The 24,236-nt window shown below is 43.2% G+C and overlaps 1 protein-coding gene across 4 annotated transcripts in view; it reads left to right on the top strand.

The window, feature by feature from the left end:
* CHN2 (chimerin 2) overlaps positions 1-24,236 on the top strand; it is a 321,473-nt gene that overhangs the window by 92,697 nt on the left and 204,540 nt on the right. For 2 of the 4 annotated variants that reach the window (XM_032758423.2, XM_032758432.2), the window contains exon 2: positions 3,177-3,215. The exons of the other annotated variants lie outside the window; for them this stretch is intronic. In XM_032758423.2, coding sequence (XP_032614314.1) covers positions 3,177-3,215 — 39 coding nt within the window. The remainder of the gene's footprint in view (positions 1-3,176; positions 3,216-24,236) is intronic. 4 annotated transcript variants of the gene reach the window in all.

The raw sequence follows: 24,236 nt of genomic DNA, 5'->3' as shown, positions 1-24,236 counted from the left end.
GAAATAGATGGCACAAAAGATAAAAGTCAATAGGGTGTTGACTTTGCCTATCAACGCCGCACTGTTTTGCTTTGCAAAGCATGGCTATCTACATATGCATTTACCCGGAGGTTTGACTTTAAACGTTACCAAGAAAGAGAACTGAAGCTTCTCCCCTTACATCTGTCATTCTTAGTTATCAGGACAAGCCTATCAGTAAATCCAAACCAACCTGTATCTCATTTTGAAACAAGTAATTGAGTTTGTGGTAAGTAAGCTCTTACAGATGGAGCATGCACTTAATCTACTTTCCATTTGAAGGTTTTAGTGTTGCTTTTAAAGCAGTTTGTTTGAAGTTCAAGGTATTAGAATTTGGATCTTTAGGGACTTCATTCTTAATTTAAAGGAATCTTTGTAAATTGCTTGGGCCTTGTTCCTGAAATTACCTGGCATTTCCCTAACTGTTTTAAAGCACAAGGACCATTTGACCAAACATGCTGCATTCATTCCGGGCCTTTGCTCTTGGCCTCTGCATACCCTTATTCCCTAACATATTTTGTCTCTGAACAGCCCCTTTTGCTTTTATGCAAAGGAACCCAGCACTGTGGCACATCCCACCTGAAGCTTGTGTTTATCGCTCTGTTCCTTGTGGTTCTGTAGATAGCGAATCTCTGCTGCTGTTCCCATTTCCTTCCATTTGATATCTGAAGAATATAGTCAGCCTGATTGCTGAGCAGACTGTCAGAGATTCATGGAAGAAGACCATCTCTGGCCAATCTTACGGCTTAGATTCACACACAGCCGCATATCTAGAAAGCCAGCAAGGTCAGGAGCAACAGGGGTTTTGTTTGGCCAGGCAGTATTCCAGTGAGACTTGTGTGCCACCATGAATAATGTTTAGTAAGTTTTACTGCTACTTTGCCAATTACACAAGTAATAAGATGATATTTATGGACAAATTAGAACAAAGTATAGATGAGCAAAATGGATGACCTGCCTGCAAATTCTACATTTAGAAGTGTTAGTGGTGGCAAATCCATTGGGGTCTGCAGCAACTTCAGTTCTTGCCGCCTCAGAAGAAAAAATTCAACCAAGGGGCATAAGGCAGAGTGAGAGACCAAGGCAAGTTTTAGATCGAGAGTGAAAGCTTATTAAAAAATGTTAGAGCAGGAACAAAAGGAGTAAAGGACACTCAGAGGAGGGCCAAGCAGGCAACTTGAGAGATTCAAGCGTATGGTTAGACCTTTGGCATGCTTTCCGGGGGTTGCATCTCTTCTCCCCTTATTCTTCCCTGGGGGTGGGTTGTTCGCATGCACAGTGCCCTGCCAGCACTTGGGAGGGGCCGCAGGTGCAGTGTGTTTACTGGAGTTGTACGCATGCTCACTTGAGGTGCTTTTCCCTCACCAGCGGAGTGTTTCCAGAGGAAGGTCATATACCAGTTAAATTCCACCATTTTGCCTCTTAGTGCGCATGCTTGGGCCCACCCACCCAACTTCTAAGATCTTACTGAGAAGCGGCTGATCACCAGTTTCAGGTGTTTTCTATCTATTGGGAGACAGCCTTTCCCGGGCACCGGCTGCAACCAATTATTATTTCAGAGAGACAGATTAACAACTGCCTGACCATCACCTGATGGTCTCCTGACATTCCTGGTTAGGGGTGGAGGGAGGCTCTCCTGCCCTGCTTGTGTCTGCCTGACTCCCTACTGTAACAAAGGTAATGCTTCTAATTGCCTTTTATGTACATATATACATGTAAATATATATTTTCTTTTTAAATGTGGTCAGACTGTTCCTATTAAATTTCAAAACCTACCGTGGACATATTTCATATCTTTAAGTATTTGACATTATTTTAATGGCTATGCATAGTTCAGTTGCATGGATGGAACTTTCTTTTTTTTTAACCAGTCAACTATTGTTAGATATTTAGGTTGATCCCAGTTTCTCTTTCTAATAAACCATGCTGCAATGAACATTCTTGTGGCTAAATCTTTGCACATCCTTAATTTTTTTTAAGTATTAAATCCGAGAAGTTGAATTGTTTGATCAAAAACGGCCACGATTCTTACATGAATCCATCCTGTATACCCTTTAGGATGGCACAGAGTATCTGTGTAGGAAAAGTTGGCAACGAATGTTTTCCAAACTAAACCTGAGATAGGGAAAGAGCAGGAAGGACTTCTGCCCTTTACTCTCTTGGAAGTTTTGTGTGTATTACTGCCTGCTATAAATACAAAGAGAAGGACTTGGCTCCTCATGTATTTTGGCTGTTGCAAGCCCTAAATATTTAATTTAATATGTTTAAAGTAGGCCTTATGAACTACTGGGGCGGAGGATTTTATGACACTTTTACCATGATGTGCAAATTTGTATATCCACACTTTATCTGTAGGAGTATCTACATACATGTAGTTATGGGAGGCAGAGGATGGAGCGAGAGACAGGCCAGCACCCTTAATTCTTCTCTGTGTTGAACAGAGATGCATGATTTTGATATGCTGAGGAGCATTACTGTAAAATGCAGACTAATAGTATTTCACTGGAGAATAGAAAATACTTAGGGAAGCTGGAGTGCTCTGAGACAACCTTTCAATCCATTTACCAAAAGAGCTTATAATGGAACTCAGGTTTCAAGGGAGGTCAAACACTAATAAATATTGAGAAAAAATAGTTAAAAGGACATCAAGTTAATATTTTACAATCTATTCTTTGATCTTGGAAGGCTTGAAATATTTTTCTACACTACTTCTGTGATTTATTGATTCACCCCTGCCAATTGGCATATTGGAACAGACACAGATGCCTTGCTTTTAACTGCAGCTTCCGTTTCTATAATGCTTTGCAATGCCAACAGATTTTTATGTATTCACTGGCATCACTTATTGATACCGCCACAGTTCTGGAATATTTGCTAGTTAAAAACTGGATCGTTGTCAGTAAAAGCAACTGAAATGTTATTGATTTTTGTTTCAATTCTGTAGTAACATCTCTTGGTTTTGTTGTATTGGTTTAGGGGGGAAAGTAAAACATCCTGCATTTCATTGACTCTTCCACCTTTATCTGTATTCAAAATACGTTCAGAATCTGATTATTTTTCTACTTTTGTTGTTACCACCCTAGTCTTGGGGGAAAATATATCTGTCATGGATTACAATAACCTCTTAACTGGCTGTTTCCACTCTTGCCTCTCCTCAGTCTATTCTGAACCCAGAAGCCAGAGGGAGCTTCCAAAATGTAAGTCAGGTGGTGTCACTCCTCCATCTTTGCACTCAGAGCCAGCCTCTGCATGCTGGTCCTCATCTTCCTCACCTGCCACATGCCCCACTCCCCGCTTCCATTGCAATGAGAGAGCTGTCAGGAGAGAGTCTGGATTGGCAGCACTCGTTTGCAGCTACCCATCTCAAGGCCCAGATGCTCTGCCTTCCCTGCTTTTTCTGAAGGTGATTGTCCCTGCTGCTGCCTAAGAGCCCCATTCACTGGTCCATTAAATCCTTTTCCCTCCCACCTCGTCCCCTTGGCCCTGCTGACAATGGCCCCTTCTCCCTCCTGCATGGTCGATTTTCCCCTGAATTAACAACTGTCAGGCTTTGACCCATCACTCCACCTACACCCTTCTTCTGAGGGCAGCTAATGCCCCCCACCCCCCGGTCCACTCTCAGTCCTTGCCTTATTTGGCTTTTCAGCCACACTTGTGAATGTTGATCACTTCCTCCACCTTGAAGGTGCTCTTCTGGCTTCCACAAACTGCACTCTCCTCCCTCAGACTTCTGGTCACTGTTACTTCTCTGTCTTTACATCGCGCTCCTCTCTTCTTCCCTCACTCAGCTCCAGACACACAGGCCTCCTTGCAGTTCCCGCAACCAGGTTGGGTGTGTTTCAGGGCCTCTGCACTTGCTGTGCCTCCTGCTTCGAATGTGCTTCTTCTAGCTGTCCGCATGGCTCTCTGTCCCTCTCTTCATTCAAGCATGTACTCGAAAGGCACAGGTGCTACCTGCGCTCCTTTCCCACACTGTTTCCCCCTAGCACATCTCATTGTCTCGCTCACTATCTGTTTTATGTATGTGTTTCATTTATTGTCAGTCTCTGTGCACTAGACTATAAGCTCCACGAGGGTGAGAATTTTTTTTTTTTTTTTTCGAGACGGAGTCTTGCTGTGTCGCCCAGGCTGGAGTGCAGTGGCACAATCTTGGCTCACTGCAAGCTCCACCTCCCAGGTTCACACCATTCTCCTGCCTCAGCCTCCCGAGTAGCTGGGACTACAGGCGCCCATCACCGTGCCCAGCTAATTTTTTGTATTTTTAGTAGTGACGGGGTTTCACCGTGTTAGCCAGGATGATCTTGATCTCCTGACCTCGTGATCTGCCCGCCTCGGCCTCCCAAAGTGCTGGGATTACAGGCGTGAGCCACCAGCCCAGACTGAGGGTGGGAATTTTTATCTGTTCTGTTCTCTGTCGTATCTCCGGCACCTGGAACAGTGCCTAGTATGTGATAGGTGCGTAATAAATATTAGTTGAATGAATATTCACGAGACTGCTAGTAGGGTACTTGGAGAAATACTTTTGGGAGTCTTTGTACAGGGATTTAAAAGATTTATAATTTTCCTACAGTTACATGATTTGGGAAAAACGGGTGTTTGGGGACAAAAACAACAAATATTTGGAAGGTGGCATGCCTTTCTTATTTTGCCAGCCTCTCTGTATCCACAGAAACACTTTCTCAGAACTGTAAATTGGGCATATGTCCTTAGTGCCTGCCTTGTAACCGCAAGAAGATACCGTTTTTGTGCTACGTTGAAAGACAAGGACAGAATCAGAGAGAGGCAGCTGAGATCTTAAGTCAGCACGTTTGATTCAGAGGCGTTATAAGTGTAGACCTGAGAGACTCTGCTCAAAATGCAGCAAATCCCTCCTTTCTGTCTTTGAAGCCTACCGTCCAGGTAGGAATGTCACAGGTCACCACTTTGTTTTCCCCAAGCGTGTCAGCACATTGAGTGCACACAGCACCATCCCCTCCCTGCCTGTTCTCACGTATATTTTTTTCTTCAAAAATTCCTTCTCTATTTATGCTTGCTGAAATTCCATTCCCTTCAAGGCCCAGGAAAAATGCAGACTTGTGTGTGAAGCCTTCCCAGACCCTTGCAGTCCTCATGGACTCCTGCTGTGGGCTATGCCCCTTAGAACAAGCAAGCCACAGGGCAGTCATCCTCTGTATCTTTGGGGGATTGGTTCCCTGGACCCCCCACAGATACCAAGATCCATGGATGCTCAAGTCCCTTGTATAAAATACCATAGTATTTGCATATTACCTACAAACATTTTCCTGTAAACTGTAAATCATCTCTAGACTACTTATAATACCAAATACAATGTAAATGCTATGTAAATAGTTGTTACTCTGTATTGTTTAGGGAATAATGACAAGGAAAAAGTCTGTACGTGTTCAGTACAGATGGAATCATCCATTTTTTTCAAGTATTTTTGATTTGTGGTTGGTTGAATCCACAGATGTGGAAACCAGGGATATGAAAGGCTGACTGTATCCCTCAGTTTAGCTGTGAACACACACACATACACATACACACACACACACACAGATTATAAACCCATTGAGGGCAAGATTATATCATACTTTTTTGGTATTTTCAGCACCTAGAAAATGCCTTGGACACTAAAGGCACTCAGAATTGTAATGAGATAGAAACAACCCCTTTAAAAAAAAATCAGGGCCAGGCATGGTGGCTCACACCTGTAATCCCAGCAATTTGGGAGGCCAAGGCAAGCGGATCACTTAAGCCTGGGAGTTCAAGCCCACCCATCTATTAAAAAAAAAAAATTAAAAAAAGACGAGAGAGAGTTAAAACTGTGAGGAAATCGCTATATGGTTATTGAGGCATTTTCTACCAATGTTTTCATCTGGTAGCATGGTCAAATCCCCGTGAGACTTGTCTGTTGAGCTTACTTATTTCTTTTTGTAATATTTGTTAGTAAGAGCAGGCAAGTGCTTTTGGGGGCTCTAAGTGAGCCCCTGGTAAGCAAGTTTTTGACTAATGCAGATCTGGCCTCTGTGGCATTACTGCCTTTGCCAGCAGAGGGGATTAGGCAAATTGGCAAAGGGTCTTGAGCCAGCAGGGTCTTGTGGGAGGCTTCACTGATGCCTGAGATGTTGGGCATTGGGTCCCAGAGGAAGGAGAGTTGGTGCGATTCTGGCAGCTGAGCTGTCTGTGGGCACCACAGGCTAGAAATAGTCCATGTTGAATAAATATGTGTTGTAGCTGAGAAGCCCTAGGCCAGGATTACTCTAAAAAGAGAAAGGTCTGTCCATGTGTAATCACCATTTTTTTTTTTTTTTTTTTTAGACAGTCTCGCTCTGTCACCCAGGCTGAAGTGCAGTGGAGCGATCTCTGCTCACTGCAACCTCCACCTCCCAGGTTCAAGAAATTCTCCTGCCTCAGCCTCCCAAGTAGCTGGGATTACAGGCGCCCACCACCACGCCCAGCTAATTTTGTGTATTTTTAGTAGAGACAGGGTTTCACCATGTTGGCCAGGCTGGTCTCGAACTCCTGACCTCAGGTGATCCACCTGCCTCGGCCTCCCAACGTGCTGGGATTACAGGCGTGAGCCACCGTGCCTGGCCATGATCACCTTTTAAAAATTCTAGCTATCAGGAGGGAGGGATAGCATTAGGAGATATACCTAGTGCTAAATGACGAGTTAATGGTTGCAGCACACCAACATGGCACATGTATACATATGTAACAAACCTGCACGTTGTGCACATGTACCCTAAAACTTAAAGTATAATAATAATAATAAATAAATAAAAATTCTAGCTATATCTAATGTGTTTTATTGAAGCATATGCTAAAATGCTGTATTTGTAAGGATTCTCAGTGATATTGGGTAAATGACTTGTAGTTTCTGAGTGCTGTGGAGTAAAACAATAGAGAGATGTCAGATACTCCAGAGAAGAGGAAGGGTACCTTCAAGAGAGCATTTCCCTAACGGACTCAGTTAGCTTCATTTGCCTAATAGACTCAGTTAGCTTTGGCCTTGAAGGTATTTGCATGTTATAGGGCTGGGTTTCCTTTCATTGAATACTTTTTAAAAGTGCTTCTTTCTAATGGCTTATGTGTACTCCATTGAAAAAATGAGGGACAGAAGAGATAAAGTGCTCTAAATCTATTTAGCAGTCCTCAAGGGCATAACTACAGCCAGATGTTTAATGAACTTACTATGAATTGTCTTGCAGAGGTACAGAGTGACTTCTTAGGGGTAAACACTTTGCCTGTAGCCTGAATTCATGCACAAACTTACCTCTATGACAGGATCCTGTCTGGAGGGGAGATTTGCATTTGGGAGCTGGGCAAGTCCAGGAGGATGCTCTGTTAATGGCTCCTCTGGATTAAGAAGGGGATCTGTCCTAATGTTATAGGACTTTCTTCTAATTCAGGGAAAGACAGGGTTCTTGTTACAAGACCATGAAATATTAGGCTCGAAGACACTTTGAAGGGTGAGAAAAATGAAATTTATTGGGCAAAAAGGAAAAAAAGGGGAAACAGGGACCCTCAGCGGAGCAAGACTCCTGCTAGTCGGTTTCCCACCTCACAGATTGAATCCCAGGTTCCACCGTGGAACAGGAGGGGCCAGGCTCCTCCCCCCTGCAAAGGGCACTAAATTCTGTGGCCTCACCCCATTCTCCTAGTGTTCTGGGGACCGCTTTACACCTGGCTGTTTCACTCCCCTCTCTGAAGAAGTCCATCTGACTGCAGTTAGAAAGGATGAGGATGAAGACCCATCTTAGCCTCCTGCTGACAGGGGGCGCTGTTTTGGGGAAACGGCAGTCAGAGCTCCCTCAAAGATCGATCTGAGGGTCCCCGGAAGAAGGGGCCATCAGCTGAGGCTCTGGTTGCGTGATCATTTGGAGTTTGATGGCCTGAAGTTGAGAAGAGACAAACTAGGTTATTAGAAAACATGTATTAAAATGAAACAAGGTGGGGGAAGGGTAAGGACAGCTCAAAAATCCCGAGGCCTTTTAGCAGTTTGCACAGAGAGAGGGCGACCAAAAGCCCGGCTGGTACAAAAACGTTACCCTTTTGCCAGCATGTTGGGCTTCTGGGTTCCCTCCCCACCCTCTGCAGCGCCCCCCCCCCCCCCCCCCCCCCCCCCCCCCCCCCCCCCCCCCCCCGCAAGCCCAGTCCTAAGCCAACTAGTTTAAGGCTTGGGAAATTAACTTTTCCCAGTTTGGAGGATGCACCCGAGGGGAGTGACCCATTAAACAGAGACACAATTACCTATCTGTAAAGACAGGACAGGAGAGGAGAGAGGAAAAAAGAAGGCGTTTTTTAAAGGAGTCCCAGGGGTTCAGGATGCATTTGAAAGGGGTACAGACTGAAGACGAATGGCTACCCATCTAGAAAGAGGAGAGCAGGAGTCCCTAGTTCCCTTCTTTGCTATCAAATACCTGGGTTACGTGAGGGAGAGAAGGAAGAGCATCTCTTTCCCTCTTCCATCCTTGCATCCCCGAGGCCTGGTGACCTTGGCAGGCACCACCCATGGGTGCCAAAGCGGCTTTCACCTATGAAGCAGGGGGACCTAAAGCATAAGAATTATTCGCTCTCACTTATGTTTCTATCCCAACTACTGTTAGTAGCCTTGGAGTTCCCTAGACCTCATTTATGCCATAGATAGTAGCACCACCCTTATTTATGAAACAAGAGGCTTGGCTTAATCAGCGGGAATCAGCCATGCTCACTTGTGCTCTGTTTTTTAACCTAGGTTACTGTTTGCCTTTGGATTTCTTAGCTCCAGTTTCCCCTGTCCCCCCTTCCCCGCGAGCAGGGCTTTGACCCGAAGCTTGGAATTAAGTTTGGGGCAAAAATGTGTTTCGGGGGGTTGCATGGACTCCTTACAAGCAGAATGCTAAGGTGGAGCTGTGAAACTGAGTCCTTCTCCAACAAGGGATAGAAAAGGATGTCTTGTGACATGCCCAGGTAACTGGTGGCTACGGTAATGCTTGCTGAGATTTGGGTGCATGGTGCTTGGCTTTGGTTAGCTCCCTTGGTTTCATTTTCCCAAAAAAGGAAACCTCTGAGTGATGGGCATCGTGTTTATTCCCATCACCTGGCAGGATTTGCAGGAGAATTGCTTAGAACTGGAGTATCGATCCAGGTTTTGAAATGCCTCATCCCTTTTGTTCCTTGTGAGCCGCAGCTGGAGATTGCTGGTTGGTTTATAGGAACAAGCAGGTTAGTTTAAAAATGTAGGCAAAAACTTAAAAACAACTAATGAGTTTAGAATTTAATGACAGATGTATGATAAGTTCTGAAACATAATTTCTCTCTTTCTCCAGTCCTCATTTTTGTTAAAAAAAATTATGATAGGACTAAGTTGTTTGCAAAATAGACTTTAGTTTTATACTGGGCCTGATTATTTGCATAAAGTGCAGCAAGGATAACTATTTTTACAAAGGCCTCTTATTTTTTCTCAGATACTTTGAAGGGTGAGCAAAATGGAATTTATTGGACAAAAAGGGAAAAAAGGGGAAGCTGGGATTCTCTGCAGAGCGAGAGTCCTGCTAGCTGGCTTTCTGCGTCACAGATTGAATCCCAGGTTCCACCCTGGAACCGAAGAGGCCAGGCTCCCCACCACTGCAAAGGGACCAAACCCCATGGCTCCACCCTGTGCTCCCACTGTGCAGGCCAGTCGGAGTTTCTCCGGGGACCCCTTCCTACTTGGTTGTCTTACTAAGGAACATAACCAGTACTGATCGTGGTGATTTCTGTTGTCATAAGGGAATGTACTGTCTGGTTTCATTGAAATCTTGTTTATCATGTGTGTTCATGATGGTGCACCTAAATCAAGACATTCCTGACCCCATAGGCAGTGCTGTCTGGGAGACCTTAACAAAGGATGTGCAGTCAGGTTGAGCTTCATTTTGGGGAGTGTTTTCTATTCTAGTACTTTCAGAAGTTTGTGCTCACTGTATCCAGCAACACCGCCTCTGCTGCTTGCTAGCTCTTTGCTTCATTGTGCTCGTGCATCAAATAAGGATGGGGATGTCACCTTTGTCAGGGGTCTTGAGATAATAGATAATAGTTCTGGAAAGCACAACATGGATGTAATGTATTATTATTATTAATGCATATGACTCAAAACTCTAACTTATAAGAGTAATGCAATTATGAAATGAGGTTACTAATATTGCTTGGTATCTCATAATTCCTGTATTTCCATTGAGCTTCTATTAAGTAAAAGGCATGGAAGACTGAGCTAGAAACACAAGTAACTGATGATGTAGAAAGCATTTTAAGAAACAAGTAGACAACTCTCCATGAGAGTGCGGGTAAAAGCATAAGTTCCCAAGAAGGAGAATCAGGGAAGACCTGGAGGATGAAGCAACTTGGGGATGGGCCACGGGGTTGGGGAAATGGGATCCCAAACAGAGAAGGTAACATAGAGTAAAAAACTGGAGGCAGGAACCCAGAGGGGCCCAGGGTACTGAGTGCAAATTAGACTGGGAAGAAAGACGGGAGCGCGGGCTGGAGCCGTGGGATGTTTTGTCCCTTTGCAGTGGGGAGGAGCCTGGCCTCTTCTGTTCCGGGGTGGAACCTGGGATTCAATCTGTGAGGCAGGAAGCTAGCTAGCAGGACTTTCCAGATTACGGAAGGTCTTACATGTCAAGCTAAGGAATGTGGAATTTCTAGCAGAAGCAATGGTAAGCAGAGTGTAGGATGAGGGAACCAGATGCAATAGAACAAACAAGGTGTTGAAGCCTTCAGGGCATTTCAGAGAAAATAGGAGGTGAGGGTGAGGCGAGAAAGACCCTGAAAGAAGAGACAGGACTTGGCCATTAGTGACATATGAGAAACAAAAGTGAGCTAGGGAGAGGAGGGTGGGGTAAGGGGTCAGGTAGTTCATTAGGGCAGGAATGCCTCCCTGGGCCTTTGACACTGGCTTCTGAATGGACAATCTTGGGAAAACATTGCCCTTTTATATTTCTTCCCAATTTTGAGTGATGCTATTTTCTACTTTTAATTGTGCTCAAAATAGCCAAAGATGCAGCGTAATACTCGGAGTCAGCAAAATGATACAGTGGGTCAAATTTGTAAAGCTAAAAAAGAGTAGTGATTCAGTGTTCAGACTTGAAAAGTTTCCTTGTTTCAAAAAACACCAAAACATGACATTCTGAATTAATGAAGCAGATAAATTAGCAGGTGATTATTTGAATAACAAAATAAATCTTTTCCAAAAGCTCCTTATTTCAGGAATTCTTTAAGCAAGTATGCCTAGTCTTCACCCCCGTTTAAGATGTGATTTATTTGTAGGCATTTGATGAAACACAAGAAAGGAATGAGTTTATCTCGTAAAACATGATATTCCTTAGAGCTACATGTTACCATGTGCAATATTTTTTAAATGTGTTTATTTTTATATGTATGAAATAACCATAAGATGAAAATTCTCAGAAATTGAATGAGTATCTTTTCATTTTCTTTTAGTCAATTTTGAGAATTAAAGTTGTAATGTTTTATTAAACATATAAATGACAAGTTTAAAATTTGTTAATTGTTTTGAATACTGTCATTTGTATAGTCCCCTAATAAACACAGAGTCCAGAAAGTCCTTTGTCATTTTTTCTTAAAAAGCTTGTGATAAGAAAAGCTTTTATAATGTCAGCTCAGGAAACCCTAACAATAGCTTCCCTCATGCATCCTTAAATGAGGTAAATTTAATTATTTTATGTTTTTCTAGCAGTTCCTACTTTCTTCTATAGAATGCTTTTAAAAATTACTCTTTGCCACCCAAAATATTTGAAAGCAGGGCCTCAAACAGGTACACATACACATACACAGTTTTTTGCATTCATCTGGAATCTAAGTGCGGCATTAGGTAGACTGCTTTGCCCTAAAAGAGGATCCCAGATGCTCCTGGCCTTTCTGTTGTGTCCTGAACGCTGGATGATCCAAGCCCACTCAGGATGCCTCTTATCTTTCTCTGAAGGGAGAACCTGGTACATTGTAAAGAGCTGCAGATCTGGACTCCAGGCACTTGGGCTGAAGTCTTTGTTCATGCTCTTGCTTGGCCAGGCGACCTTAGCAAGTTTCTTAACATCACTCTGCCTCATCTCATCTCATCTGTGGCATATGAATTATACTACTCACCCTACGTAATCTCAAAAATTGCACTAAAATGAGAGCACTCTGAGTTTTAACACATTGTACAGAAGGAAGTACTTGTTATCATGGTGGTAGGTTTCCTCCCCCTTTCTCTTCAAATAGGTCCATGTTTGAGTTTTTTTGTCTAGGAAAAAAATTTACAAAAATCCCAACTTAAACATATATTTCCACTAGCTTCATCGAAGCCATCTGCAGCTCTAGCTAGACTGAAGCTGGCCACTTTGGGGATAGGAGGCAAAACACCATCGTATCTACCTGTGGCACTGAAATCTGTGAGATGCACTTCCCCTTGAGGAACATGGGCAAAGCCAGAGGAGCCCTAAGGAGGGACCTAATGTCACAGGCTGGAGGACTCCAAGGGTAAGGACACTCAGCCTTTCGCATTGACCCGTGGCTGTCCTTTTCTAACAGAGTGATCTTTAGAGCTACAGTTTAGCAAAGCGTAATTTTAAAAATTGTGGTCAAATATACATAACATAAATGTTACCATTTTAGCTGCTGCCGCCGCTGCTGCTGCTGCTTCTGCTTCTTCTGCTTCTTCTTCTTCCTCTTCTTCCTCCTCTTCGTTCTCTTCTTCTTCCTCTTCTTCTCCTTCTTCCTTCTTCTCCTTCTTCCTTCTTCTTCTTCCTTCTTCATTCTTCGTATTTCTTATTTCTTTCTTTTTCTTCCAGAGTTTCACTATGTTGCCCAGCCTGGAGTGCAGTGATTTCAGTTTACTGCAGCCGCAAACTCCTGAGCTCAAGCAATCTTCCCACATCAGCCTCCTGAGTAGCTAGGATTACAGGCATGTGCCATCACACCCAGCTAAATTTTATTTTATTTTTTTTAGAAATAGGGTCTCACTATATTACCCAGGCTGGTCTCAAACTCTTGGGCTCAAGCAATCCTCTGAAAGTGCTGTGACACTTTCACATGTGAGCCACTGTGCCTACCCCCATTTTAACCATTTCTAAGGGCACAGTTTGATGTCCATTCACAGTGTTATGCAGCCATCACCACCATCCAGCTCCAGAGCCTTTTCATCTTCCCAAACTGAAACTCTGTACCCATTAAACAATAACTCCCCATTCTCCTCCTCCCTCCAGAACCTGGCAGCCACCATTCTACTTTCTGTCTTTGAACTGACTACTCCACATACTTCATATAAGTAGAATCATATGCTTTTTGTGCTTGGCTTATTTCATTTGGCATATGTCTTCAAAGTTTAGCATGTCGTAGCACATGTCAGAATTTCATTCCTCTTTCAAGCTGAGTACTGTTCAATTATACACACGTATACACATGTGATGGAATAGTATTCAGCTTAGAGTGACAGATCCCAGTCCCGTCCATCTTCCAGGTCCATCTAGGTTCCAGGGGTCTGACTCAGTACCTCACATCAGGGGCAACAGGCTGTCTATGTCTTGCCATTGTGCGTTCATGCTGGCTTCTGTTTCCCTGTCCCAAGTCATTCATCCCCCTAGTCATTGCTGTGCTGGCCCACGTTCCCCACAGCAAGACAGCTTAAAGTCTGGCTCTCTCTGAGTTATTTTCATGATACACTTGAGGCACATGGATCATCCTTCTTTCCAGAAGGAAACTTGGCAGGCTGCATAAGCCTTATTCCCATTGATGCGCCGCCTTTGGGGCCTGCGGGAATCATTCACCTGTTCTTGTGATGTGCTGGGGCACTAGGGCCCACCTGGGCTGTCTCAGTCATTGGCACAGGCACACCAAGCAGACGTATCCACCCTGACACCTCCCTGTCCTCCCTGACTCTACCAGCACAGGCAAGTGCCGTGCCCCCTTCCCTCTTATTTCCCAGTTCCACCTGGAAGGTTATTATTCACTCCTCTCAGGATCTGCCTGGAGGTGGGTGGAGTTAAGGGCCCTTCCCTAGGGACTCCCCAGAGTCTGATACCCTTCCACCACCTCCATCTGTTCACTAGCTTCCCCCAGCCTATAGGACTTTCTTCAGAGCCTTGGATCACTTAACACCTATCCTTCCAAATCACACCAGGGCTCAAGACTTCGAAGCAGAAGATAATCCATTTCTTAGTTTTCTGCTCTTGTGTTTCTTTCCTTCTTTCTGAAGTCATGAAAGCGGGTTGGGCATGGTGGCTCACACCTGTAATCCCAGCACTTTGGGAGGCTGAGGCTGGCAGATCACCTGAGGTCAGGAGTTTGAGGCCAGCCTGGCCAACATGGTGAAACCCCGTCTCTACTAAAAATGCGAACATTAGCCAGGTGTGGTGGCATGCGCCTGTATTCTCAGCTACTTGGGAGGCTGAGGCACGAGAATGACTTGAACCCAGGAGGCAGAAGTTGCAGCGAGTGGAGATCGTGCCACTGCACTCCAGCCTGGGCTACAGAGTGAGACTCCATTAAAAAAAAAAAAAAAAAGTAATGAAAGCAGTGTCTTTGGTCGATTGAATAGGTCAGGGTCACTGGGTAGAGGGACAAAATGAAAAACACACAAAAAGCCACTGGTGTTAGTACTTAACAATATCCTAATTCGAATGTTTCAACCCCACGGTTTAGTAGAAGTACAAGAAGAGTAGAGGACATAAATTAGAGACAGAACAGAGCCAACCCAATTTGCAGATTGCTGAAGCCTAATCCTTGGTATCTCCAGGAGATTTATATGGTGCGAGACGTAGCTGAGAGTTAAGAAACCAAAAATGACTGAAGGAGCAAATAAACATATTCAGAGAGGCTTAGCCAAATTGTAATTGTAGAGAGAGATGATACCTCATAACCAAACACCATGAAACAATGTAAAATGTAATCAAGTGAACCATAACTGTCCTAATGAATCTGCTTTGGAACTCTAGAATTTCATATGTTAGGATGAAATGGAGTATTCTTATATAACACTATGTTAAATGGAACTGTTTTAATCCAGGTTTTGCCTGGGTACTCGATACATTAAATGTGTCATTTAAGAATTTGGTCCATGACCCCCTTTCAGGAGTACAAAGATTTGCACACGAACTGGTTTTGTGACTCTTAAGCCCTCGCCCATGTAGAATATTGGAGCAAACTGTGTGCTGTGTTCTAAATCTCACCCTCTCCAGAAAGGAAGATATAGGGGGAGGCCAGCCTCTTGCCCCATGCCCAGAGAGAGAGGCTTCAACTGGACCTCTTGAGTGGTTTAAATAAGTGTCATCTGCATTTTGGAGGACACAATAGACTGGGACCTGACTCACTCTGAAAAATCTAAAGGGCGGGTTGCTCTGAGATTGTGGCCTTAGGAGATGACTGGGTATCTAGAAATTGTCAGGGCGGAGGATATGTCTGTTTCCCGTGAACCAGATGTGAGCCAGGCCCCAAGGTCAGTTGGCATGGGTTCAACTTAGATCCTGTCCTGGAGAGCTACTTGGAGGGGAAAGTGACACTGAAGGGAGGGTGAGCCTCCAGATTTACAGTGGCCAAGGAAGGAGCTCTAAACAGCCAGCGTTTGCCTGCACAGAGGATACGACAGGCAGGCCAGGAAATTCCCAGTGATTGTTGCCGCGGAAAGGGGTGTTTTTCTGAGGACCCCATGAATCATTCCAGAAAAAGAAGAGTATTTATAAGGGTTCAAAGAAATATAAAAGATCCTTATCCAACAATGTTTTTTTAAAGCTCTTACTATGTCAGGCAACCCCATTAGGTATGAATAAAAGAAATGGCATGGAGAAAATATCCCTTCACCTGCTGTCCATATTCTACATGCTCTAAATCATAAAATATTCAGCACCCAGCATTCTAATAGGGATAGTCTCTTCTATGATAAAGATCAATTTTTTTTTTTAGTTTTGATACTTATCGTTATTTATTACAAAGCTTGAATTTGGAAGGAAATTTGCATTTGTTAACTCTTAAGCATGATAAAATGGAAAGTTGAGTCAATAGCTGGATAATTTTTAGAGACTAGTAATCAAAGCAATTGTAAGAGTTAGCTATTTGATTGGCATTGCACAGAATGAAAAGCCTGATAATGTTTTCTTGTGTAGAAAGCCACACTGGCTGCCCAGAAGCTAACTCGTTGGGCCCAAATTTTACTCTTCTGAGTAAGAAAGTGTATCAGTTTTATATGTAAATCTTTCTTCCGTCTCCTCCCTTCTCCTCCCCTCTCTTCCCCTCTCCTCCCCTCCGTCCTCCCATTCCTTCCTCCTCATCTTTCTCCTCCTCCTCCTTTTCCTTTCTCTCTCTCCCCTCTTTTTACCCCTCCACCCCCTCCCTCTTTCCCTCTCCTTCTCCCCATCCAAACTTAGACAACATGCTTACTTGAATCTTTATTAGTATATTAGATTTCTGTGTTTCATATCTAGAATGCTCACTTCTAGCTCTGCTCAAATGGTGTAGCTGAAGGAGAAGCAGTGAAGATTGTGGGCCAAATCCACAATCATTGTCAGACAAGTATCTCAGGATGTTCCCATTACTATAATTTGCTTTCTGTCCCGTCATAAGTTAGGGCCCATTTAGGATTTGTTATGGAAGCTGGTGTGTGATTATTCATTGATTTACTCAATAGCGCACAGTTAAGTCAATAAATCTTTGGTCCCTAAACTGGTTGTGTCTTAAGAAGCAGACTTGAAAGCATTCTATTGCTTTATCAGTTTCCTGGGAGGATATCTGAAGATTAAAAACTGCAGTCAAGGTAAGCATTTGCTAGGAAGTTAATTATTGGTATCTCTGAAAATGAAGGCACTGGCATCATGCAAAAGAAAGGAGGAATGCACTGATTGAGTTGCTTGTTTAATAAATAATAAAGAGGATTCACAAAGCAGCAAGTGTAGAAGAAAAGATGCGATGGGAAGGCAAAATTCCTTTGTGATGTGTCACTTAAGAGAGTGCTGACTGGTCAGAAGATGAGTATAAACTGAGAGGAGGGGCTGTGGCAGGAAAGGGGGACCCTGGGTGTTAAAGCCCAAGGCAGTAGAGCACATGCTGAATGAACTGCTATATCCTTGCCCAGTGACACATTCACCCCCAAGAACAAATGTCCAGGGAATCTTGTGTCCAAGGTGATTTTTCAAGTGTATTGTTTGTTGTTTAAATGTAGCGAATCACTTAATCCAGTGTAATCAATATGTAAGAATTGCCGTGAATTCCCTCCTGTCCCAGTAGCTTTGTTAGCATCCTTGAGGGTTGACAGCGAATGTAATCAGACCAGCTTGAGTGGAATGGCTTTGGGTGATTTGCATTCTGCAGAGTTGCCAGATTTCTGTCCTCTAACACAATAATGAGTGTTTCTATCCAGAGGTATGAAGCATGTGGAATAATTAGTCCTGTGCATTTAAGATGTGACTGGTAGTGTTCAAGCCTCCTTCCTCTTAAGAGTATGATTTTCTTGCAGTGACATTTTCAAGAGGGCATCCCTAACCTCCCATTTTGGGGACAGCAGGAAAGAGACATGCCTGGATATATCCTATCAGTGTTCACTGATTCCCCTTCAGCTAAATCATTTAACCAGACTGCGGGAACTAAGATTTGAGAAGCCCAGTTGTCTGTAAATCCAATGGTTCCCAACTTACAATCACTTCAGATATTTTTAGGGGTCTGCAGCCTCTTTTATACATTTTTAAAAGCCTAATAAAAAAGCTGATGGAATCATTATCTGTCAGTAACTACATAATAAGTTCAGTTTGTTTTGGAGATCAGATCTTTCAAATCATCCAGTTTGAAGGGAAAGAATAGAAGGAGTCTATGAGTTACAAGGTTGGTGAGTATGATAGTCAACATCGATTTACAAGTAATGGCATTCCTACTACGGTGGACTGAATAATGGTCCCTGCAAACATGTCTCTGTTCTAATGCCTGGAACCTGTGAATATGTTGTTACATGTCAAGTAGGAATTAAGATTTCAGATGAAGTAAGATTGCTAACCAGGTGACCTTGATTGAGATGGGCAAATTACCCTGGATTATCTGAGTGGGCTGAATGTAATCACAAGAGCCCATCTAAGGGAAAGTAGGGTGTGAGAGTCAGAGAACGATTGAAGGATGCTCTGCTGCTGGATTTTGAAAAGAGAGGAACGGACCAGGAGTCAAGGAAGGTGGACAAAACAGATTCTTCCTTAGCGCCTCCACCCAGCTGTTGAATTTGCCTCCTGGGCACACAGGAAGTCTGCATGCCCAGCCCTTCACATCCAGTTGGGGCCATGTGGAATGTGGCCCAGGTGATGTTGCTTAGAAGGAACTCAGCCTGGAAGACACCTTGATTTGAGCCCAGTGAGACCTATTTTGAATTTTTGACCTCCAGAATGTAAGATATTAAATTCATGTGTTTTTAAGCCACTGAGTTTGTGCTAATCTATTAAAGCAGCAATAGAAAACTAATGCATTTAGCATTGCATCTTTCTGGATTTTGGTCATTTTAAATAAATCAGCTAATAGTGACTACTGGGTATCTTGGCATACAAATAACTGTGTCAAAGGAGTTGGAAAAGTATGGAGAACGTAGAATAAATCCAGACTCTAACTGTTGTCTGCAAGCTCCTGCTTTTTCTCTCCTTCCTGTCTCTCCAGCCTTACCTTATGTTATGCTGCACTCTCTCAGCTCCCACTCCTCCAGCTGTCTTTCCGTTCCTCAGACTTCCTGCTGTGGGCCCTTGGCTCATGCTGTTTCCTCTGCCTTGAATACCCTTATTCCAGATCTTCCAAGAATCGGCTTCTTCCCATCTTTTAGGCCTCAGCTTAACCCTTCCTACTCTGTTAGTCAGAAGAATCTAAGTGCTGTCACTTACAACCCATTATCCTAGTGGTTTAAAACAATAAAGCATGTGTCCCTCACGTCACAGTGCAAGGTGGTAGGGGTGTGTGTGTGTTATTAGGGATAGGAATTGGGATTCTGCTTTGTTCCACACAGCCACCAAGCCATTCCAGCTCGTGACCTCTCTTTCCCCTGGTGCCTTCTCGGAATCCTTAGCAGGATCTCTGCAGTCACCTGCTGAGGAGCAATGAATGTGTGGAGGATTGTGTAGGCTGGGCCTGGAATGAACAACATCACCTGGGCCACATTCCATTTGGCCCCACCTGGATGTGAAGGGCTGGGCATGTAGTCTTCCTGTGTGCCCAGGAGGAAAATTCAATAGTTGGGTGGATAATAGCCCTGTTCTGCCCTCTCCTCAGAGATGCCTCATAACCGTGCTAAGCAGATCTGCTTCATTAGCCTCTGTGAAGACACCTTATTTAGTTCCTCCATTGCACTTTATACTCAATAATTTATTTGCTTCTTTGTTAATTGTGTTCCCCTCCAAGACCAGAAGGGTGTGAGGATAGGGACATGTCTGTTTTGCTCACTACCGTATGCACAAACCTGGCAATGCAATATCTTGCATGGAGTAGATTACCTACCAAGAATAGTTATTAATATGTGATGAATGGATGATGAATGAATGACCCAACAAGTGAATGAATGGAAAGCATAGACCTTGTCTAGAGGGTATCCACTATTATAGCAAGCACAGAATAAATAAGTCATGGTCTTTTATAAGAATAAATTTCAAGAAGCAACCAAAAGCTTTTTTTTTGTTTTGTTTTTTTGCGTTAGAAATAAAGGACTTTGGGCTAGGTTCAAAAAGTGTTTGGAAAGTCACTGCTCTTTGGGTTGTAGAATTTGAGTCCAGTCTTCTAGATGAGCAGCCTGAGAGTAGCAGTGCTCTTCTTATTTGGGTTGATTAATTCTGCTCTTGTATTTCTGAGAAAATGTAGACCCTTTCAGATACCATCCTAACTCTTCCCCCACTCTTCCCGTCTCCACTCACAGAGGACAAACCATTTGGCTCCTCTCCTCCTACTACCTGTTCCTATTAATATATTCACAGTGGCCCCTGGTGGTGGGAGCATGCCACTGCAGATGAAGGAGTTTTCTAATCTTGCTTCTTTTCTTTCCCATTGTCATTGTCCTTTCTGGCTTAGCATGAGCTAGTGGCATGTGGCAGTCTGAGAAGTGGAATGCCTAACCCAAGGAAATAAATGATGCGTAATCAAATCCAGTTGTGGAACTTTGGGAGTTTGTGTTTTCTTCTGTTGATTCACAAAGATCAAGGAGCTGATGGGAATAGGTTCTGGCCTTGCCACCAAATGTGCTTCTCCTCCCATTTTCTGAGTAGGGCTCTAAGGGAGGTGCTGGGCCACTTTGCCACGCAGGCTGATTGCTGCCTCATCTCCTGCAGGTGAGGGTGGAGACCTAGCAGGCTCGTGGGCCCTGCTGTGGCTGTTGCATGGATCCAGGTTGTCCAGGGTAATGCTGCTGAAGGGGCCCAAGTGCCTGTTCCCTGGAAGCACTGGCCAGCCAGGACTCCCTACCTCAAATGGGCCTCTCCCACCTTGTTCTATCTCTCATGGGGCAGGCACATGGCATTTCCTAGGTGGGGGGACCAAGAAGCTGTGGCTGGATTAATTCTTGTGAAGAGTACAATAAACTACATCATGTATTTAACTTACTTTCCCTTACTTCAACATGGTTACACGGATAAAATACATTAAAATGAACACTAAAATCAAGGATGTGGGCAAAGATGTATCAACAGGAATGTTCAGTAATAGAAAAAAACTGGAAACAACTTATATATTCACATAAGGGAGGAGATAAAAATAAATTATGATACATCCATAGAGTGGAATACTTGAAGCCATTAAAATTGAACATGTAGAAGAATATTGAATGAATATAATCACATTCATGTTTAATTTTTAAAAATCAAGCTGCAGAACAGTGGATACCATATGATCCCATATTTGCAATTAAAATGTATGCTAATATAAACAATGGAAAAGATAAAGATTGAAACAAGGTGCTTATTGCAGTAAATGGGATTATGAGTGTTTGTTGTTTTATTCTTAGTGCCCAACAGTAGTTCTCAAATTTTCTGTATTTAATACATATTTGTTTCGAAAGGTGATATAAAATTCTAAAATGGTATTTTAAAAATTAGATGACTGTCTTAGTTCATTTGGGCTGCTATAACAAAAATATCGCAGAGTGGGTGGCTTATAAACAACAGAAATTTGTTTCTTACAGGTTTGGTGTCTGGTGAAAACCCATTTCCTGATTCATAAACAGGGCCTGTGTCCTCGTTGTGTTCTCACATGGTGGGAGGAGGAAGGCAGTTCTCTAGAGTCTCTTCTACAGGGCACTAATACCATTTCTGAGGGCTCCACCCTCATGACCTAATCATCTCCCAAAAGCCCCTCCTCCTAACACCATCACGTTGGAGGTTAGGATTTCAACATAAGAATTTTAGGGGGATGCAAGCATTCAGTTTATGACATTGACGAAATTCTCCAAATAATTACTTGTTTATTAAAAAGAAAACTATTGAAGGAATTCTTAAACAATACAGGAAGTCATTAATTTGCAATTTTAAAAGCCCCATAACCTGCTTTTCTGTCTGTCCTCAGTATAGACATTTTCCCTTCCTACTCCACACTTAATAAGCCCCTGAGCCTTGTAGATTCAGCCTCGTTAGCATCTCTTGTATCCAGTCCCTCCATCATATTCTCCCTGCCCCTACCTTTGTCACCTGTTGATGGGACCCCCTGCCTCCTGGCTTTCACTTACACTGTTCCATTGTCCTTCCTGTCACCAACAACCTGGCAAATGTGATCCATCTTAAGAGGCTCAAGGGCCACCTGTTCTCTTGGAGTCTTTCCTGAGAGTCCCCACTTCTGTCTCCAGAACTGATCCTTCTTTATGCCTCACTCTTTGTTCTGAATCCTCTCACAGAATCTTTTAATCTCTACTGCACTTCCTGACACTTTGTGCCAGGTACTTTATATTTCTCCCGTATCTTGGCATTATCCCTGTGAGGATCATAGCCCCACTTCACAGATGAGAAAACTGAGGCACAAAGAGGCTAAGCAACTTGCAAAGACATCACAGATAGGGACTAATAAGATTCAGGTTCAAACACAGGCAGTGTGGCTCTAGCGTCTCTATGCTGAGCATATATATGTGCTGCTGCTTCTCATATTTCTAAGGTCTTTCACTTGTCTGTCTTCCCCTACCACACTGTAGAGGGGGATCATGTGTTAAATTTATCTGTATTTTTTTGGTGCCAAGCCCAGGGGCTGGCATATAGGAATCTCATAATAAACACTGATTGAATGGCTATCTATGCAACGAGTATTTACTGAGCATCTGCCATGTGCCAGGCATTGTTTCAAGCACCCACCTGAAATAAGCAAGAAAACAGATCAAGAGTCTTGCCCTCAATAATGGAGGAGGTGGTGACTTAGATTCTAGAAGAACATGTCAAGGGCAAGTTAGGTAAATGATTCAGGTGATATTTAGATGAAATTTTTACTCCTGTATCCATGCTTCATTAGATTGCATTATAATTCTCTTCTTTTAAATTTTGGGTATGATTTGAGGCAACTACAGTACTGGAAATTAATACAAATCCTTCATTTATCATATCAGAGCTCTGCAACTGATCACATATAAGTGAGCTGTCAGTGTTCGAATCATGACTGCCTGATGCTTCTCAATGCTTTGAAACATAGTTTTTTGAAATTGCAATACATTTCTCATTTCTTCATGCTCTTCTTTCTTGCTTATCTTTTCCAGTTTTTTCTGCTTTTCTCCACCTGTTCTCTTGAGAAACCATCTCAATCCCTCCTGCTTCTTCCTACCTCATTCTCTCCCTCCCTTTCTTCTTAATTTCCATTCCCCTGAACCTTGCCAAATATGTTTTTTTGAACAGTTGATCAAAAGTCATCAAGCACAATGTGATTATCTCTTTCAAACTAGGTAAAATGGAGAGGAGTTAATCTGACCAAAATGTGTGTCACCACGTGCCATATATTTTGTTTGGGGGCAGAAGAAAGGAAGAGAAGCTAACTTTATTATAGAGGTCAGAGCAACCTCACAATGTCGATGTGATTTCTGATTTATTGTAACACAGCAGAGATTCAAAAGGATTAATAGTCTAAGTCACCTAAGTAATAAGAAGCGTGCAGAAGAACATGTTCTTCAACATGTTGCTTACTGCCATAGAGAGAGTGGAGCTCCGAAAAAAGTTTGCTTCTCCTGCTTGAAGAATACATTTTTCTAGGGTGTCATTTATTAAGATGAAATTGAGGTATTAAGAAACTCAGACTATTCCCAAATAATGGCATTATTTTAAAACAAATGGAGTCTTACAGGAATAGAAATAACCTATTATACTTGCAAAATACTAGCTTAAAATGTACCACCAGAATATGCTATTTCTTCATTTTTGCCTCCCACACTCCAGTCTCCATGAATGCAAAGCACTCTTTCCTTAGACCCTACACTGAATTCTAATGGCCATGGGGTGACCATAGGAAGCCCCTGCATTTTTCAGTAGTTTCCCTGAATCTTGGGTAATCATACAACTCATATTTCCAGAACTTTATCTTTTACATGTACTCTTTTTTATCAAACTCTCTTCCAAACATATTGTCAGTATTCCTCTATCCCTGTCAGTCCACTCAATTCTTTAATTCTTTGGTAGATTTCCAGCCTCACTGAACCAGCTCACAAGTCACCCATGACCCGCCCAATGCCAAAACCAAGCTTTTCCCTCAGCCCTAGTCCTCCTCAGCCTTCCAGAGATAAGTGGAATTCCTGGGTTAACGCCTGCATTCAGGTTTTTCCCCAGGAACAAATGGTCACATCTTAAGGAGGATTGGGGGAGAAATAGCCAAGGCCCTATGAACCCAAACTGGGAGGATTCCCCTGAAATAGAGGAACTCTGGAGTAGTGAGAACATCTTCACAGAGCAGGTGAGGCAGATGATCTTCCTGATTGAGTTCCCAGAGGTGTCAGCTCACTCTCAGAAAAATGCAGAAGCAGCCCTGGCCCTACCCAAGGCCCCACGCTCCCTGCAGTCCTCTGCTGAGCTCTCTGTTGACTGCCGAGGTGGACCACACTCTAGGAAAGCATCTCATTTAGAGAAATGCTGTCTATAGAGTTACAGTATTTGACCAACCCTGGAAGCAAAGATTAAGCTTCCTAAACCCGAAAACATTCATTCCTACAATGGTCCACTTAGGAAAATTCCTCCAAGAGACTCATCGATACCTTGATTCTCGTTTTCTCCTTCTTCTCCCCTCTGGCTCTTCATATTCATACCCTTTATCTC

Source organism: Hylobates moloch, unplaced genomic scaffold (genome assembly GCF_009828535.3).
Source record: "Hylobates moloch isolate HMO894 unplaced genomic scaffold, HMol_V3 SCAFFOLD_1, whole genome shotgun sequence".
Classification (NCBI taxonomy): domain Eukaryota; kingdom Metazoa; phylum Chordata; class Mammalia; order Primates; family Hylobatidae; genus Hylobates; species Hylobates moloch.
This window is presented reverse-complemented; position numbering and strand designations above follow the sequence as displayed.